Source organism: Diuraphis noxia, unplaced genomic scaffold (assembly GCF_037042655.1).
Source record: "Diuraphis noxia isolate RWA-SAM2 unplaced genomic scaffold, SU_Dnox_SAM2 contig0003, whole genome shotgun sequence".
NCBI lineage: Eukaryota > Metazoa > Arthropoda > Insecta > Hemiptera > Aphididae > Diuraphis > Diuraphis noxia.
In genome coordinates this window covers 22191739-22210979 of record NW_028301713.1, presented here as the reverse complement: position 1 = coordinate 22210979, position 19241 = coordinate 22191739, and the positions used below count along the sequence as shown (strand labels likewise).

The 19241-nt window shown below is 27.4% G+C and overlaps 2 protein-coding genes and 1 long non-coding RNA gene across 5 annotated transcripts in view; 2 read left to right on the top strand and 1 right to left on the bottom strand.

Moving 5' to 3' along the window:
* Positions 1-9139, bottom strand: part of Frl (formin-like protein) — a 33461-nt gene extending 24322 nt beyond the window's left edge. For 2 of the 3 annotated variants that reach the window (XM_089221821.1, XM_089221822.1), the window contains exon 1: positions 8576-9136. In XM_089221821.1, the coding sequence (XP_089077947.1) occupies positions 8576-8827 (252 nt within the window). In that variant the 5' untranslated portion in view covers positions 8828-9136. Of the gene's footprint in view, positions 1-8575 lie in introns of all 3 variants that reach the window. The other variant, XR_016190677.1, reaches the window with a different exon arrangement.
* An 89-nt stretch (positions 9140-9228) lies between these two features.
* LOC149057042 (uncharacterized) lies at positions 9229-17915 on the top strand. Its single transcript, XR_016190678.1, has 3 exons — positions 9229-9390; positions 16138-16255; positions 16333-17915. It is a non-coding gene; the product is annotated as an uncharacterized LOC149057042 (long non-coding RNA).
* Tctp (translationally controlled tumor protein) lies at positions 17850-18646 on the top strand. Its single transcript, XM_015518358.2, has 2 exons — positions 17850-18203; positions 18325-18646. Exons 1-2 carry the CDS (start codon positions 17850-17852, stop codon positions 18490-18492), a joined length of 522 nt encoding a protein of 173 aa, XP_015373844.1. The 3' UTR covers positions 18493-18646.
* The last annotated feature ends 595 nt before the right edge of the window (positions 18647-19241 follow it).

Below are 19241 nucleotides of genomic sequence, written 5' to 3'. Positions count from 1 at the left end.
ATAGTATCTAATTTCATATGCGAGTGCTTTGATAAATTCCATTTTGTTATTCAACTAGAATAAAAAAACAAGAACAATGTTCATTGTAGTTGTTTAATGTTTTTAACACTTATATGGGCTGTATATAAACTAAATTTACATATATATTGCAAATATATTCAGTAATAAGATTAGGTATAATTAAAATTATTACGTATTATTTTTAAACGAGAATATCAAAAATGTTTAATGAAAAATGCTTTTAAATCGAGTTAAATATGATATAAACGTATATTAAAATTAAACTAAAAATGTATAGAAATTTATATATACAAAAATAAAAACGCCGAAGTGCCTTATTCTGCACTGGTTGGTTTTTTTCAAGTCACTCAAGCCGTTACATTATAATATAATTTAGGAAAAACATCCATTGTGCTTATTGTACTGTTATATATATATAGATTGTATAAGTTCTAGATGAAAAAAAATACACGATTTAAAAAACGTGTTACATAAGAATTATAGACATTTTTCTCATAACGCCTAGCTGTCTTGTAGCTTGTACCTACTACCTATTTTAAATCGAAAATATCCATCGACTTGACAACTGATAAGTTAGGGAAAGTGGAAATACACACGCATACAGCATTACAATCAAATAAAAAAGTTACTTTGTATAAAATATAGAAATAACTACATGTATAAATGCCAATTTAATCATTATAATAACACTAGGACTCTTGACAAAACAAAAAAAAAAACATATAGAAAATAAAATTTTACAATACAACTATAATTTATATATTAACATAAGACAAATATATTACAATTTCTTAAGCACTATACAAAACTAAATAATATTAAAACCTCACTATATTTATTAAGAATTTAAAATATATATAAATACTATAAGGTGAAACAAAAATATTTTAAATTGTGCTTTAGCATAATTGAATTAAATAGTTATTTTAGTTTAATTAATATTGAACTTACTTTATTTATAACTTCAATTATTTGACCAATAAACTTGGTAGTATTTTTTTTATACCGCTTTATACACATTTATAAATTAACACAAAGCTTTTAAACTGTACATCAGGACAGTTCAACATAGTAAAATGAATATATGATATGTATTAGGTATATTAAAAATTGGAACACTGAAACACGCAATGTAAATGAACCTCGTAAAATAACGATAAAACGTTTTCAATTTATATCTAATAAAGATTGTTAATTGTATACAGATTTTTTTTACTTTAAGTCCATCTTCTGTATACTAAAGTAGTTTTTAAATGATTTTTATTTGTTTAGAGTTAAAATCGTTTTATTATTATAATAATATTTATCTTGAAATAACATTACATTTTATTCTTAATATTCTTTGATAAGGTTTATAAACACTAAAAAATTATTATTATTATTATTATTATTATTATTATTATTACTACTACTACTATTACCATCATCAAAAAAAAAAAAAAAATTAACAAGAAAGATAATAGGTAGATAATAATACACATTAATACATAAAATCACATATCAATCATATCATAACATAATTATAAATTAATTTACACAAAATAAACGCGTAACTTTTAATTGACTAAAGTAAATTTAAATACTTATTTTCTTAATTTAAATTTGGGTGAGATTTTTTTTAGGGATTAGGGGCACAATAAGATTATGTGGTTAGAATACACATATAAATTAATTTTTATAATCGCTTATATAATTAAAATAATGAAATATTATCAGGTTACACTTGATGTGAGAAATCATCCAGTAATGACACTAATTAATTTTTTTTGGGACGAGAAATTAAAAAATAAAGAATATAAAATATTATGAATGAAAAAATTAATTTACAATTTTATTTAGGATTCATATTTATACATTTAATAACTATACAAATATGAAATAGATGGAGGAATTTTATAGGTAATTTTAATTAAATTTTTAATAAATACCTTTAATACCTAATCTTTTTACCTGTATGTATTATGTAAATACGTATGTATGTAACTTGTAAATATTTGTTTTATCACTATGTAAAATGAAAAATAAACTAGTTGAACAATACGTATAGTTTATTGCGAATTATTAAAAAACCTTTGTATTTTGGCAGTAACTATAGATGTTCTAAATTAAAGACAATCAATTTTTAAATAAAATTATAAAAGAATTTTCATCGAATTTTGTGATATAAAATACCAAAAACAGTGTGTTATAGTGATCATAAATCTTACGTTCCGCAGAACATTGCCACCACCTATCATTCTTTTCTTATCAATCCTTTGAACGTTTACAACAATAATAAAATGCACGTGGTTTAAAATAAGAAATTTTAATGCGAACACATGTTTCACGTTTGCGACCCTATTACCCACTTCATTGTCTGCTTGAATGCTGGTATAAGCCATAAGGAATGATAGAAAAATATGACAACTTGTATTTTGTTAGGTTTTAGGCACATTTAAATGATTCTATAAAGAAAAATCCAATGACGTTAATCCAAAATGAGTATTCAAAATCAGGCATTACAGAATCTGGCATTCGTCGATGATAGAACGTATTACAATGAATAGCGTAAATCAAATTAAATAAACTCAAAATGGTAAAATAATATTATTTCTAGTTTTAAATAATATTATAATTTATACTCTGACTACTCTGAGTTACTATAATTTAAATATTGAATTATAGAAAACATTGAATCAACTATCAAAAATCGAAAACGAACTATTTATATTTTCATTCATACATACCCATTGTTAAAAGATCGTAATACTCTTTAATATTTATATAAAAATTGAAGCTTTAGCCCAAAGATGGGCAAATGGCGGCACGTTTACCTTTTTTACCTGATATGACGTTGTTTTATATTTCTCAACATTTAAATAGGTTAAATAAATTTATAACTTCATGATAAAATATGTTTTTGAGCCAATACTTAATTAAAAACTAAAAAATATATAAATATTAAATACAATTGGTATTATTTACAAATATATTAATATGATGTATGCAATATAAACCACAGAATAAACTGAATAGTGTTATATAGCATAGAATGTATAGTTTTACAATGATTTTATTTTTGGATTGATTGTTTCATCTACAGTTTACGTTTTAAAATAACAGACATTATTGATTTCGCTAAGAATTGTTTAAGGAATATACAATAAATATTAATCATATTTTTGGGAGGTTTTTCTTATGTCCATAGTTTAACCAAGCTACAGCTAAATCTCAATTAAAATTAAATTTTGAAGGTTTAAAAACATTTTGGGTTTTACTAATTGTACAAATATGAAACATATTGAACGATCTTTGGCTGTTATCTTTAAAAGTTGTACATGATATAAGGAAGTAACTTACTGGTAGGTATGCAGACATGCAGTAATCACAAAATACAACTCGATAAGTAACCGTATTATCTTAATAGTCCAATAATAATAAAGGTACTTATAATGAGTAATGACTGATATACATTAGACCTCTAGATAAATCTTTTAAAGTTTTAGTAACCAGCACGGCTTTAGATATCTAAAGCCGTGGTAACCAGCTAGGCACACCAGTAAAGTTATTTTGTTGATTATGAAAGATAATTAGAACAAATGTTTACGAAAATTTCTATATTTGTATATTTCTTTATTTCCTTAGTTATTTATATAAATTCAGAAATTAACAGGACAGACCTTTATGAACATTATAAAACACAAGACTGTACCAACTTAAAGTAATCAAAACATTCAAAACCTGGTTTACATACATACTATATTTAAGCCGCGATCGAAACAGGCAACAGCGAAATACAATAATTACGTAGATAACAATATACAAAATTTAATTAAAAATAGTTTAGGACTTAAGAAGTGATGGGTCTCATTGATTAACTCTATGATTCGCAAAATGAGTTTGGTGTATAAATAATTAATCACGCATAATGGGATATGGAACGGATAAAACTTACGCAAGTTCGCACTTGGAACCTCAAAATTTTATTTTATTGACCCCACCTAATAGAACAAGAGTATCAACCTCCCTGGGAGGACCTCCCAGCTTACGAGTTAGAATAAGAAAACTTAGTTGGCATTGATTGATTCCTCTGTTACACAATGTATCTAAATTTAATTTTTCTAATAACGGTTAGGTTAGGTAGCAGTATACCTTTATACATATAGGTAGATAAAGGTTAAAATATACTAAATAATAATCTTACAAGGATATTCAATTTAGTTTATCATTATGTAGGGTTAGGTCATTATCTAGGGCTTCTTTTTACTATAACCATTTGACCATTTTTTCGGATAAATGGATTTAGACCTCCAAATAAAGAGTTGTTTTTAAAAATTTTTAGTAGTTAGAAGTTTAAGTAGCAAGAGATAACTATAGTTATAACTGCTTGAAGGGATAGATATAGAGTGTAGACTCTATACATGTTAGAGATAGTAAGAAGATAATATATAAGGAGGACTTAATTGGGTTTTGGAGTGAAGTAGTAGGTAGATCAGTGGCGTACACACGGGGGGGGGGTGTTCAACCCCCCCCCCCTTAAGTATTTTTTCAGTTGACGTAATTACGTAAAAATGTATAATAAAAACGATGACAATTTAAAAAAAAATTAATAGTACTAATAAAAATAAACACAATAAAATATAAAGTAAAAGACGACGATTGTATTAGATCATTCCTTGAATCAGATTCACGTAATAAATATTTAAGCCCTAGGATACAAAATGAAATAATAGCTATATGTGGTGATATATTATTAAAGAAAATTGTTGAAAAAGTCAATGCATCCAAATGTTTCTCAGTCTTGGCTGAGTCCTGGGACAAAAACCCAGGAAAATAGACATTGTTTTATAATGAAAATAAATATTAGTTAAACAACATATTATTTTGATTTATCAATGTATAATATATATATATATGTATATAATTTTTTATATGTAAGCCCCCCCCCCCCATTGAAAATAGCTATATACGCCACTGAGGTAGATTGTGTGGTGAGATTAGGAGAATATATAACTGGGTCTGTTAATTAAATGGTTAAATGTTGAACTTTATAGTTAAGAAAATGTCATCTGCTTTATTTGTTTTCCCCCTTTGGCCCATGCGCAACATGGTAAATTTGTGTTCAGCCGAACTCATTTAGTGTGCTTAGCTTTAGTATTAGAATGAATTGACCTATTATAAAATTTAAAATTAACATTATCTGTGCTTATAATATGACAGATTTTTTATGTTTTTAATTTAAAGCATGATTTGAGAATTGTTTAATTGTAATATTTTACACACTCATAACTTGCACACAAATTTAAGTACCTATTTATCGTAAAAAAGCCAATGAACAGAGATAATGTTTTTGGTTTTAAGTATTATAATAGGTCATCAATCCATAATGCTAAATCTAACCACACTAGGTTTACTGAACACAGATTTGGTATGATTCGCATAGGTGAGAGGGAAAACAATTACTGAGCTGGTGGTGGAGCTAAATATGACATTTTTAAGTTCCAGAAATTTTTCAAACTTAGAATTAATTCAAACTTTAAATAATTTATTTCTTTGGATGGCTTTAATTTAAATGAATAGGTACACGAGAATGTGATACAAGGTCAATCAAAGTTAATCATATGCAGAACTATATGTTTTCTAGATATACATAAAACAGTCTTAAACATCATTACCTACTCAACTAATGCTATTTGAGTGTTTAAATAGTTGTTACCATGGCAAAATATTATTCTTAAATAAGATACTAAACTGTGATGTTAATAGGTATATTTTCCAAAGGTTTTTAGTTATCACTTGAACAAAATACAAAAGTTATAGTTTATATTAATATACTCATGTATTTTATAATTATATATTTTATGTATTTATTCTAAAATTTCAAAAACAAGTCTCCAAAAATTGGATATATAATTTATCAGAAGTTTAAAATTTAAATTATAACCTATAAGGTATAAGATAATATCAGTGTGTATTACATATAATATTACATGAATATATGCTTCGAGTAATTTTTAGGATGCAAGATATTTATCATTGTTTTAAAAATACTAATAGTAATACAATACAAAAAATTTTATGGTACAAAAAATAATAATACAATAATAATGTATATAGACAAATACTCAACAGCCTATTTTTAAAATTATAAAATATTGCTCTAATAGTTAAACTCTAAACAGTTTTTATTCCTAATAAAATAATAATAATATCACATAAAATATAATATTATACAAATTATGTAATATATACCAATTATATGGCTAAACCAAAAAAATATTTGTTTAATATTTAATGTGTAAAAAATATTATTTTTTTAAAATGTTAATACATGTTATTTTGGTGTAGCTAAATTTATTAGGTACAAATGTACAATTCAAGTTTAAATAAGTAGTACATTTTTAAAAAATGTTACAAAAACAAACACATTGATTTAAGAAGCACCAACCCTTCCCTCAATCTTACCACAGACTACATGCACATTTTTACAGTTTAGTTTTTTGAGAGTTCAATTTACCAAAATTCTCCACCTACCTATATTATAATAATGAAACCACCACACCTAATACTATTATACTATTATATATCAATTAAATGATAATAAGAGAAAAATTTAATGACATATTATTTTAATCTTCACCTAACACTAAGTCACTAAGCAATTTGTAATGGCTACAGCCTACAGTGCTGCACAGTAATTAATAGGTAGAGGTAGACACGAGTCACTATACTTTAACAAAATTGCAGTATAAAAATTGTTTGTTATACCTTCGTTCCAAATTCTTAATAGTAATAATACCTAGACAAATAACAATACTATAATTTAAAATAACTCATTTTTAGAAATATACATAGGTATAAGGTAACATATTATATTTTTATTTATTTAACTAGTAAGTAGTACATACCTACCTACCTATATTGAATAATATCAATAACCGATTGATATTTTTTATTTTATTTTAATTTTATTTTACAATACGGGATAAATCCTTTAATAATATGAATATGACAATAATAATGCTTTATGAAAACGATATTCATTCAAAAAATATTTTACTTACTTATATTAAACTCTTAAATCACCATCAATATTATTTGCATACAATACACCTTATAATGTTATTATAATGTTTAAATTACTATCAGCAATTACTTAGATGTACCTAACAAAACACCTACATTTATTCCATTCTACAAAGGTATTTAGTAGCCATAGATAATCTCAAAATAATAGTTATATATTTATATTATCTATGCAGTTAAATATTAATATAATACCTATTATAAATAACATTGTATACAGTTGCATATTTTTATTCATTAGATTAAAAAGTAGCTAGGTAAAACACAAATTTAAATCTTAACCTAATGTGTTGTTGTGCAAAATTAAATATTACTTTGCATATTTAGAAAAAAAATTTTTATTTAAACATATTTATGAAAAAATAACTAAAAATTTTTTATTTAGACATATTTATGAAAAAATAGTATTAAGTTATTAATACGTAACTATGTGAAAAGAAAAAACTTTAGAGAAGATCGATGTGCATTTTTATTTGAAAAGTTATCCAAGTCTATAGTAGTTAACTGTAACTCTCAGGGTAACTTTGAAATATTGTATTATAAAAAAATACTTAATTTGTTTTAATTGATTTTTGTTCATGAGTTTTTATTTAGATGAGTGAATGTTCAAAATGCAACATACAATTGAATACATCATCAAAATACAATTAAATTACATCGACTAGGGAATTTAATACATTTTTTTGTTCCGTATTACTAATTATTTGATGAATTATATACATTTTTAAACTAAATAAATTAAATTAAAACGTATTTTTGTACACATATATATGTGCATACATATTTCGTACATTTTTAGTACATATAATTCTTGGCTGAGTAATTAGTACTAATATGTAAGTAACTATTAGTAATCAACACAATAATAACTCTAATATTTGTATTATATTCGTATGTATTTTTAAAACCAAAAATCAATAGGTACCACAGTAAGTATTTTAAATAATATCTAATTATATAAATACAGGTACATTAAGATCTATATATTTTTAAATAAACATTATATTTTAAGAGTGTATTGCATAGATGGAAAGATTTTGCGTCAATAGTTTATATTCTTATAAATCTAATTAAACCACTCAATATACCTAACAATGCTTATAATAATCAAACTAATAAACAAAAAATATGTTTACCTATGTATAATAAAATTTATATTTGTATTTTATTGGTAGTGTAGTATTGTGACTTTAGATGAATTATAATTTATATGTAGATAGTAGTTTGGTTAGGTTTTTGAATATTTAATGGTTTTAAAATATATTATAATTACTTAGGTATGTGTTTTGTTTTTATTTTAGTAACTATCTAGGTATGTATGCTTATGTTTATGTTAACTAGAATATTAATCAAGAATTTATCAATCAGCTATAATGAATTTGATTAAACAATGTAATCTTTATATTAAAAAATGCATTCTTAAATAATAAATTTTGAATTGTTACGTTAATGTTTTATCTTATTATATTTAAAATAATATATAACATACCAAGACTTTTGTGAACCGCCTTTCCAATTCACTCTTGTCTGGCATAGGTATTTTAGTCCGAATACTAGCTCGCAAATTATGAGTCCTGGGCAATTCTACAGGCAAATGAAGCTGATGCTGTGGAGTCGAAATCGGCGAACTGTATTCAGGCTTACGGGTTTGTATGTTGCCCATTTTCACGTCATCCAATTTTGATTGTGGCACAAAAAACTTTAAACAACATAAAACTCTTGCCTCGTCACCATTCCGCATTTAAAATCGATGTGATGATTTTCACTGAATAATTAAAACGAAAAACATCAACTTAAATGCAACAGGTGCAAGTCTGAACATATGGACCGCCACGTACATGAGAAAATCGAAAATCACATAATTATATTTCCACAGAACACAGCATTACTGACACGATACTAGTGATCCTGTTATAGTTTTATATGAAAAACAAAAACTAAACAAAAAAAACATAACAACACCACAACACATAAATTCGAATTTTCTATCACACGGACAATAAACAACAACAATATCACTCATCAACTCGCGAGAAGTGACTGCTGACTGCTGAGTGTTGAATGCGGACTGCGGAGCAACTGTAAACGAGAGACAACAATAATAATATGTTGAGTACTAGCGGCTAGCGGCGCAAACGCAATACTCGGCGGTCGGCAGTTCTACTGTAGTAGTAAATCAAAAGGACGAAACGAGATGGCAGTTTCTGTCTTTTTGATCAATGCAGTGTTGCCCGATCTTCCCACCCAGAATCAGAATCGACGTCAAAATATAAATATTCGAATGGACGCTTTTTGTGGTGAAAGGTAAGCAAAATGATTAAATATTTAAACATATAAGCAGTAACCGTGTGTTTTACTTATAATTTATATAATAATGTGAATTGTATTGTAAATGTAATACGAATACACGTGCGATGTGCAACTTGCAAGCATTGGTATTTGGCGCTTACAGGATTTATCGTTTTTGAGGGCAATCATGTTTGCGAACAAACATACATGATACATATGACATGTTGACATACCTATTTTACAATAGATTTAGGTACCTAGTTGGAAGACAAGGGAAAACTTTAGAACAATTAGAATAACATAATAACCTAACCTATTATGCAATATTTAGAATCTATATACAGGGTGCCCCGCCAGGACTTACCCATTGCGATATCTCACGAAATAATGAAGATATCAAAATTCCGGTTTTGTTAGGGATAAGGACTACAATTATTTCATTTTTTAATTCATTTTAATGTTTTGGTAAAAAATTGTAAAAATGTATTTTTTTTATTTAGTTACTTCCAAAAAAAAAATTAAAGATACTAGATACAGCTATTTTGTAGTTTATTTTTCTGAAAATATTGACATTTCAAAATTTTATTCTTATTAATTTCCTGATTTTTAATAATTTTTCTAGTTTTGAAGAAATAAAATATGATTATAACTATGCACACTGAAAGCGTTCGGCCGGCTGTACAATCACGCATGCGGCGCGGCGTTTCACAAGTTCGATAACATCACTAGGTGTCAAATAATTAACAATTTTTCTCGAAACAAAAAAATAAAATCAGGAAATTAACGAAAATAAAATTTTGGAAAGTCAATATTTTCAGAAAAATAAACTCTACAAAATGGCTCTAGCAATTTTTTTTTGAAATAATTAAATAAAAAATATATTTTTTAACTTTTTTACCTAAATATTAAAATAAATTAAAATATGAAATAATTGTAGTTATTATCCCTGTGAGTCTTATTACAAAACCATAATTTTGATATCTCCATTATTTCGGGAGATCGCAATGGATAAATCCCCGCGGGACACCTGTATCAATGTATCATAGAACAGTATACATAAATATTATGGTTAAGTAGGTAATATAATATTGTAAGATGTATTATCATACATTTATAATATAATTTTTTTTTTTTTTGGAAGGATAACCCGCGGCAACATAGGCCATTGGGTGTGGAGTGGTACGGTAGGGGTTATTTCTGTAGGTTTGTTTGTAGGTTTTTAAGTGGGTAGGGTTGTAACACGTGTTTGTGTATGTGTGGCAAGGATATGTTGCTAAAAATCCCGGGTGGTCACCCATCCGGGAGCTAGCAACTGCGGCCGGTACGTACGCTCAATCTGCGGAAACGCACTGAGCGTACGACCGCACCTCACCAAGCCACATTGATAATATTGTTATGCAGTGGCGGATCCAGGATTTAATTTTGGGGGGGCCCATGTTTGGGAGAATTTCTTATATAATGATAATATAATAATAATATAAAATATATGTAATGATAATATTTCTTAAATTATAATATAAAATTAATAATAAAAAATAATAAAACCTAACTTATGCCAATGGGGGGGGGGGGCCCGAACGGGCCCCCCCCCTTAAATCCGCCACTGTTGTTATGATAGGTGTTATGCCTTTTTTTGGGGAGGGGGCTGGTATATTTTACTTTCCTGTTGTAGCTTGTGGTATATAAATATAATATGGTACTATATAGCATGTTATTATAAAACGTAATAATACTATAATACCTATGTTACGCGTTACTACGACCGGCACAGATGAATAATGTATAGGTAAAACCTAGCATAATATAATAAAAATGCATTATATAACATTGTATAGAACGTACAATCTACAAATAACAATTATTGAACATAGTTAGGTACTTCAAGAGTAGGTACATACAATTAAATTACCTATAGTCGTATATACTCGTATAATATTAAATTTTGTATCTATAGACCAACTTATACCTAGTATACTCACTACAATCTTACACACAATGATAGATAGCCAGACAGGTAGTTAGGTATCGCAATTTAGTTTTCACTATTTAGTCTAACTCTAGTCTCTAATGATTATAACGAGTAATTCATTGATAAATAGTACATATTTAATATTATGCTGGTTATCTTTTTTTATGATTGAGAATGTAGAAAATTACCACATTTTTGTCAAAAGCTTAAAAATAAACAAATTAATTTGAAATTTTGAAATTGAACTTATGAAAAATTGTTTATATTCTATTTTGTTTGATTGGCGCATTCAATACTCTATTTGTAAACCATTGTTAAAGATTTTGAAGTCTAAAATCAATTTTTTGTTTATAGGCATGTATGGTATATAATAATATCTGTCTTAAGTATACATTTGGATAACCAAGTATAAAGCACCTAAATTAAAGAAAATGTTTATAATTTATTCTTATTTGTAATTTTTTTGTGGTTAAAATATTTTATTAGAATTTAATAAATGTTGGAACTAGGAAAAAAAGCTTGGCCTAACAATACACTTATTATAGCTGAACTCAGGAAAAATTAAAAAACCAAAAAAAAGTTCTAAATCCCTTTAAGCTACGCCCCTGCCCCCTGTCACAGACTATAGATAAGTATAACTCTATAAGTATAATAGAAGGTACTGCAATATAATCAATATATATACACTTCATGAATTTAACACATAAAATATCATACTTTTAGTTGACAGTAACAGTAAGTAATAAAAATGTCTACATTCGGCCATGGTAAATGTTACCATGACCTGATTCAACCTGCAGTCAACAATAAAATTGATCTTAGGTATCGTGTATAAAGTCGAAAGTTGCAAAGAAACACGTTTGAAAAATTACAAAAATATTGAAATGTAAGTATAATAGTGAATAGAAATAACTTTATAAATATTTAAATTTAATATTACCATTATTATTACTTTTAATCATATATTGATATAGTATTATGAAGGTTGAGAAACCTTTTATCATATTTTCAATTTTTTTGAGAAACAATTAAATGATTAAAATTGTTATTTTTCGTATTGATTACGTGACTTTCATAATATATGAATATCCAACTACACTAAATTTTGCTAAATACGGCTGAATATGTTAACGCTTAGCTTCTTTTTATTTCAGTAGGAATAACAACTATTACCTATAACTTATACAAAATAATAAACTTATATTAGTTATATTGCATTTTTAAGACTATTGAACAATAAATAACATATTTATCAACATTAATCTAAAAACATAAAAATGTCAAACAATTTTAAAGTTCATAAATATTTGGAAATAATTTAAATTTGTATGTATTTACTAGTTTTTGAAATTAAAAAAAAAAACAAAACAAATTCATCAATTCGAAATCAAGTACTGCTTGAATATTCTAATTTATTTTTTATTCAAATGTATACATAAACATACGTAATGTAATAAAAAGTATCTTAAACCAAATTGGCATTAGTAAAATTTTCTACCCCTCAAAAAAGTGTTAACCGGGTGAGATTCCGAGCATGCCCCCTAAATATGCCACTGGGTACCTACACACGAGTACACCTACTACGAAATGTACTAATATAGAATACGTGATGCACGGTGTATTACAAAATACGTTTTTTATAACAAATATTATTATATTGATACTTGTAACCTTTTTACGTGATTTTTTTATCGCCTTATTGTCTCTTATCCTTGCCGTTTTTTCCTATCGGATTTTTTCCTCGACTTTTATTCCGATTGCAAAATAAATTGCATAAATACAATTTGTTTTATGTTTTCTGATTTTAGCTTATAAAATTTAAAATTTAAATTTCGATGATTTCAGTATTTAATACTAACTCCTTCGTAGATCTTGTACTAATATTATTCTGATTTATCGTTAATAGTTATGTATAGTTCAAAAATTGCATGAATCATTATTCGATGATATTCAAATTTTTTTAATTTTTTTATAAGATATAATGTAAGGACACGATATTGTATTGATGGCTGATGCGCATTCTTAATATTTGATGTGACTTATATTATTATCTAATATTTATTGGTCCATTTAATTTCGATGTGCTATTAAATTTATAAAATGTTCATTTAATCTAACGGAATAATAAAAAATGTCATAGTTGTAATTACTATTTTTTTAGACCATACCTATACCTACTTATAATATGTTTTTTTTCATATGGCGCTATGTCCTGGAGTAGGCTTGAAGCCATGAAGGCCTAGGTCAGACGGCGTCTGACAGACGCCTATTATAATATATAATACTTATATAATATGTTAAAATATTGTTATAGGGAATAACCACTTTATTAATTAATTTATATTAGTTCATAATTTTATTTTATCTTTAATTAGTTTTTCAGTCACGAGTTTTTTTTTTTAATTATAGACTTTATACTTTATAGTGAAACATTAACAACAATTATTTAACCCTTTAATCAATACAGATTTTTCTCAATTAAGAGAACATAGAGCTTATAATTTACGTGTAAAGTACACGGAAAAATCTTTTGGGAATCTTTTGTAGACTAGCTGACTAGGTCCAACCCATTTTAACCAGATGTCAACTGTATTAAAAAATATTATATTCATGGTGGCGTTGTTAATGGAGGAAAATAAGTTTATAAATGGCTATTATTTGATTTCATTATAGGTACTCCTAAATAAAATTCCGTTATTCGGTGAGTTTTGTTTTAATTTTAATTTTAATTAGGTAAATGTTGTTATTTAATATTATTTACTATTTTACTAATTTCTAGAAAATATTTGTAACTTGACATTGATTCTATTTTGCTTATTCTTATTTATGTTTATTTACTCTTTATTGTATTTTCATTCTTTGAAATTTCAATCTCATGTATTTGCATTTTACATTTTATAGCATATTTAATATTCTATATATATATATAAAAAGTTGTGTCTTTTCTATAATTTTAAGTAAAAAAGTTATGTATTCTTTAATTTAATTTAATTTTCATTCAAACATAACTATATATATAGTTATCACCTCTCTATGTACTCCGTCAAAAGCTTTGGCTTATAGAGGAACGTAAATGTATTTCTTTATCTATATGATGTAAACTTTATGTTTGTATATAATAAGATAATAATAAATGAAAAAAAAATATTATTACGTTTCAACTATTTCACCCTTAAATTCTTCCAAATGCATAAAGATTATTAGTGATACAAATCAGTGTAAATGTTCCAACCAATAGTGCTAAAAAGATTAGTGTTGTTACATTTTAAAATCAGGATTTTTATTATTATTATATTTTTTTTTTTAATAGAGTTTAGAACGAATTTAACTATTTATTGAATTAATACAAAAACGAAGTGAAAAAAAATGTGCAAAAGATTTTTTCAGTAGGTTTATAAAGAAACGCTAAACAATTAATTAATTTATGAAGCGGGAGCCACATGATTCACCTCCAAAATTGAGAGCCTGTGATTGAATACAAGACATTATTAGCAAGGGCGCCATCAGAAATATAAACCGAGAGAGGCCAAAGTCAATAATATCTGATAACACTATTACATGACTACAGCGTATTGCTATTTTTTTTGTTGTTTTACAAGCATAGGCGCAAATAGGGGGGGATTATGGGGCTTAGCCCCCTAAGAATTGCTATAGCCCTCCCAAAAACAAATGATTTTACTACATGATACACATTACTTGATTTAAAAGCATCATAAGAGTATTCAGTATCCTGATCTGAGCTACAACTTCAGCCCCCTCAGATTTCAAACACTATTTGTGCCTATGTTTACAAGTAAAAGTGAACAATTAGTATTACCATTGATTATAGAATATTCTATATAATCAATGGTATTACTAAAATAGCGGAAAGGACCCATTGCTGCTCCCGACACCTCCTAGTGTATACGCACATGATTATTAGATGCTGGGAGATTTTATCTTTTTCTCCCACAATCATAAAAAAGTATTTTTGCATATACAATATGCATATGACTTCAGCGATTAAAGTTCAATGACCCAAAGTATAAAAATGAAACAAATATGATATACACTTAAATTAACGAATGATTTTAAATTTTTATCATCTAGCTGATTATACATTCAATATGTCGACCTAACTTACTTATACATATATAATATATACGTTTCACGTTTAGTTGTAGAGCACCGTGTGTCGCATGTGTGAGACACACCTAATTAAAAGCTTAATTCTAATCAAAATTAATGAAGTGTGCTATATGATTAATATCATATATATATATCCCGTATAATATATACGGGTTAAACGATATATTATAGTATGTATATAATAATATCATGTAATTAGTATACTTATTATAGTGTCTAACAATAAAATTTATCGTGAAAATGTATTCAATAATCTAAATTATGGAAAAATATCCTGCATTCTAACAACGACTCCAGACATACAGCACAAAAAAAAAATGAAAAACCTATGCACTACGAGTATATAGATTAAAAAATAAGCTCTACAAAATTAAAAAAAAACTACATTACAAATTCTTAAAATTATGATTTTGTTTAAAATATACCTTCCAGTTATTTAAAATTAAAACCTTATTATTTTTTTTGTATATTTCTATTTTTTTTTCATTCTGTAAAATTAGTACTAATTAGAAAATCATTAAAATGTAAATGTTATAATTTGTATTTTAAACATTGGAATGTATTATGTGGTTTTAAATATTTTCAAATCTTCTGTTTTCTTGCTTATTTGCTCAATAATATCATGCATAGTGTATACTGAAAATAAACGTTGAATATATTTACAGTGATGTGGCCATGAGGCACAGTGTCATATGTAGAAGTTTTCATTGGCGAGAGAGGAGCGTTTGGAAATAATAATTATTCACAGATATCACAACTCACAAAATTAAGTTTGAAAATAAGGTAGGTATCTTTTAAAACTCAACCATACGAATAGTGGGAATAATATAATATTAATATATAATTTTTTTTTTTTTTAGCTTTACAAGCCATTTAGGCTTTTTGCTGTTGAAACTAAATCTTTCCATTTCCCTCTGTCCTTTGCCATATCCCAGTTTATTTCTCTTGATTGCATAAGTTCCATCATTGTCTCCCGTACACTGTCCATCCATCTTCGACGTGGTCTCCCTCGTGGTCTCGTTCCTTCCATTTCTTCGCTTAAGACTCTCTTCAGTAGTCTCCAATCTGCTCGCCAAACATGCCCCATCCATTCTAGTCTCGTGCTCCTAACGAACTGAACTACGTTTTCTCTTTTAAATAGTGATTCATTTGATTCATTGTTTGATCTTATTTTCCATTTCTGTTCTTCCTGACTATATATTGGGTCATGTATTTTCCTTAATATCTTTCTTTCGAATCTTAGTAGCTTCTCTTCATCACCTTTCGTTGTTGCCCACGTGGCTCATGTATACAAAAGGACTGGCCTCACATAGCTGATATATAGTTGTTCTTTTGTTTTTTTTTGATATTAATTTTGATCTAAATATGTTTGCTAGAGCAAAGTAGCATCTGTTTGCCGTGGCTATTTTGCTTATCTAATGTTACTCCTAAATATTTAAAATCTCTTATCTGCTCTATTTGGCTATTACCTATAGTTATGTCTCTTAGAGTTCCTAATTATCTGGTCATTGTCATGTATTTCATTTTTTCCGTGTTAATTCTTAGTCCGATACTTTCCCCTGCTTTCATCATTTCTATCATGCTCCTTTTCAATTCATCTTGTGTTTTTCCTATAATCACAATATCATCCGCGTATGTTAGAATTATTTTCCATCTTTTAATCTTAATATATAATAATATATAATTATTTGTCCAATATAATTTACCAGGCTAGAACAACAAACAATTAAAACGTATATATGAATATACGCCCAAGTCCTTGTTTACTAGTGTCCAGTTTAGGTACTACAGTTTAAACTTGATAATTAAAATTTAAATAACGTTCAATAATAAAACGAGGGCCTGTACCAGATTTTATCGGCAAAAAACGTGAACAAGAATGAAAGTATGCTGGTTTTAATCATGTCACGTAGAACTGTATAGATCAGACAATCAGCCATTAAGCAATAAGAAAATTATTGTGTTACTAACATTATTGAATATTTAGAATAACACACGATGCATGGTAAGGTCAGTAACTAGTAAGTTTAGTTGTGGACGTTTTCTAATTTCCAGAAACTAGTCAATAAACAAATACGACATCAATGAATATCAACATTTAAATTATGAATTGAACTTTCCCGCCAGAAAAACGTTTCCAAAGACAATTCATACAACACTAAACGTTGGACTTGTCTAACCTCTTTGCAATCGAACATATAACAAATCGAAGAATTTTCATGATATCATTGTGATAAATTCCACGTTATTCCTTTTAGGCCTGCTTCTTTTGTAATTCGGGTCTTTTGCCCTCTTTCCACTGCCTTGGCCGCGTGTCAGCAACCGTTTGTCGTTTTTGTAGTTCGATTTTTGCTCCCCCGGTCGTCAATTTTCTATAATGAAGATCTTCAAAGACATTTTCTCCGGTGACGAGATGTTCTCAGACACCTACAAGTACAAGTTGATCGATGGCGTACTGTACGAGGTGTACGGCAAGCTGATCACACGTAAACTGGGCGATGTGACGCTTGACGGCGCCAACCCGTCCGCTGAAGAGGCCAGCGAAGCGAGTGAAGAAGCCGTGGAAAGCGGTGTGGACGTTGTGCTCAACCACCGTCTGATGGAAACATACGCGTTCCCGGATAAGAAATCGTTCACTCTGTACCTCAAGGAGTACATGAAACGGTTGGTGGACAAGTTGAACGAGAATGGCAGCACCGAGGTGGACCTCTTCAAAACTAATATCAACAAAGTGAGTTTAACAGGTTTCTTATTGTGCGCGTAGATCACGTTCCCTGCTACATTGTAGTGCCTATGCGCAATAGGTTGGGTTGTCTTTGTTCGGTTTTAATACCGCCGATTTATGTTTTCAGGTAATGAAAGATCTACTAACAAGATTTAAGGATCTTCAGTTCTTCACTGGCGAAAATATGGATATCGAAAACGGCATGGTGGCTATGCTTGAATACAGAGACATTGGTGACGACAATGTACCAGTGTTGATGTTGTTCAAACACGGGCTCGATGAAGAAAAATTTTAAACAAATATTGATTGATTCAATATATTTGCAACATGATTCGCTAGCCAACTACATTAAGCGATGTAAAAATGATTGTTTGTAATAAATTACTGTGTTTGTATTTATTCATACTAAACCATAATCAATTAAATAAATCTGAGATTTGATTATTTTATATTTCAACAGTACTGGTTTTATTCTGATGCATTGGGTCGATAATTAATGATATTGCTTATTATTATTTTATTTTTTACTGTTTTTAGCTATCAACACAGTTTTCACAGCTCAACACTTATTACTTTTTACTATAATACTTACTTAAATAATGAATATTAAAAAATTCATTGATATGAACAACAATAATGGAATAGTCCTATATACCAAATATATATATTTTTATATATACACTATTCCAAAAGAAAATACCAGTAGTACGATTTTTTTTATTTTCACTAATATTTACCTATGCTCTTATGTAGAGATGTACGTTTCAGGATCAAAAACTGGTTGCTGTTTGGTGAATTATTTTTTGGGAACAGAATATAAGTTATGCTATCTAAATATTTTTAGTTAGAGTTTATGACATGGATGTTTTTCATAAAATTAATATAAATAAGTTCAATCTCATAGTTATATTAAGTATACTACATTTATTTTTAAATCATGCCTATGCTTGTAATTTACGTAGATGTTAAGTAAAGAGGGCTTAGTGCCTCAAAGTTCATAAGTTTATTTTTAACCCAATTTTTACTTAGATAAGTACTAGGTTT

Excerpts from the sequence above, each read along its gene's own strand:
- Tctp (XM_015518358.2), top strand. The coding sequence starts at position 17,850 with ATGAAGATCTTCAAAGACATTTTCTCCGGTGACGAGATGTTCTCAGAC. Across the intron at positions 18,204-18,324 it reads TCAAAACTAATATCAACAAA|GTAATGAAAGATCTACTAAC; the intron begins GTGAGTTTAACA and ends TTATGTTTTCAG.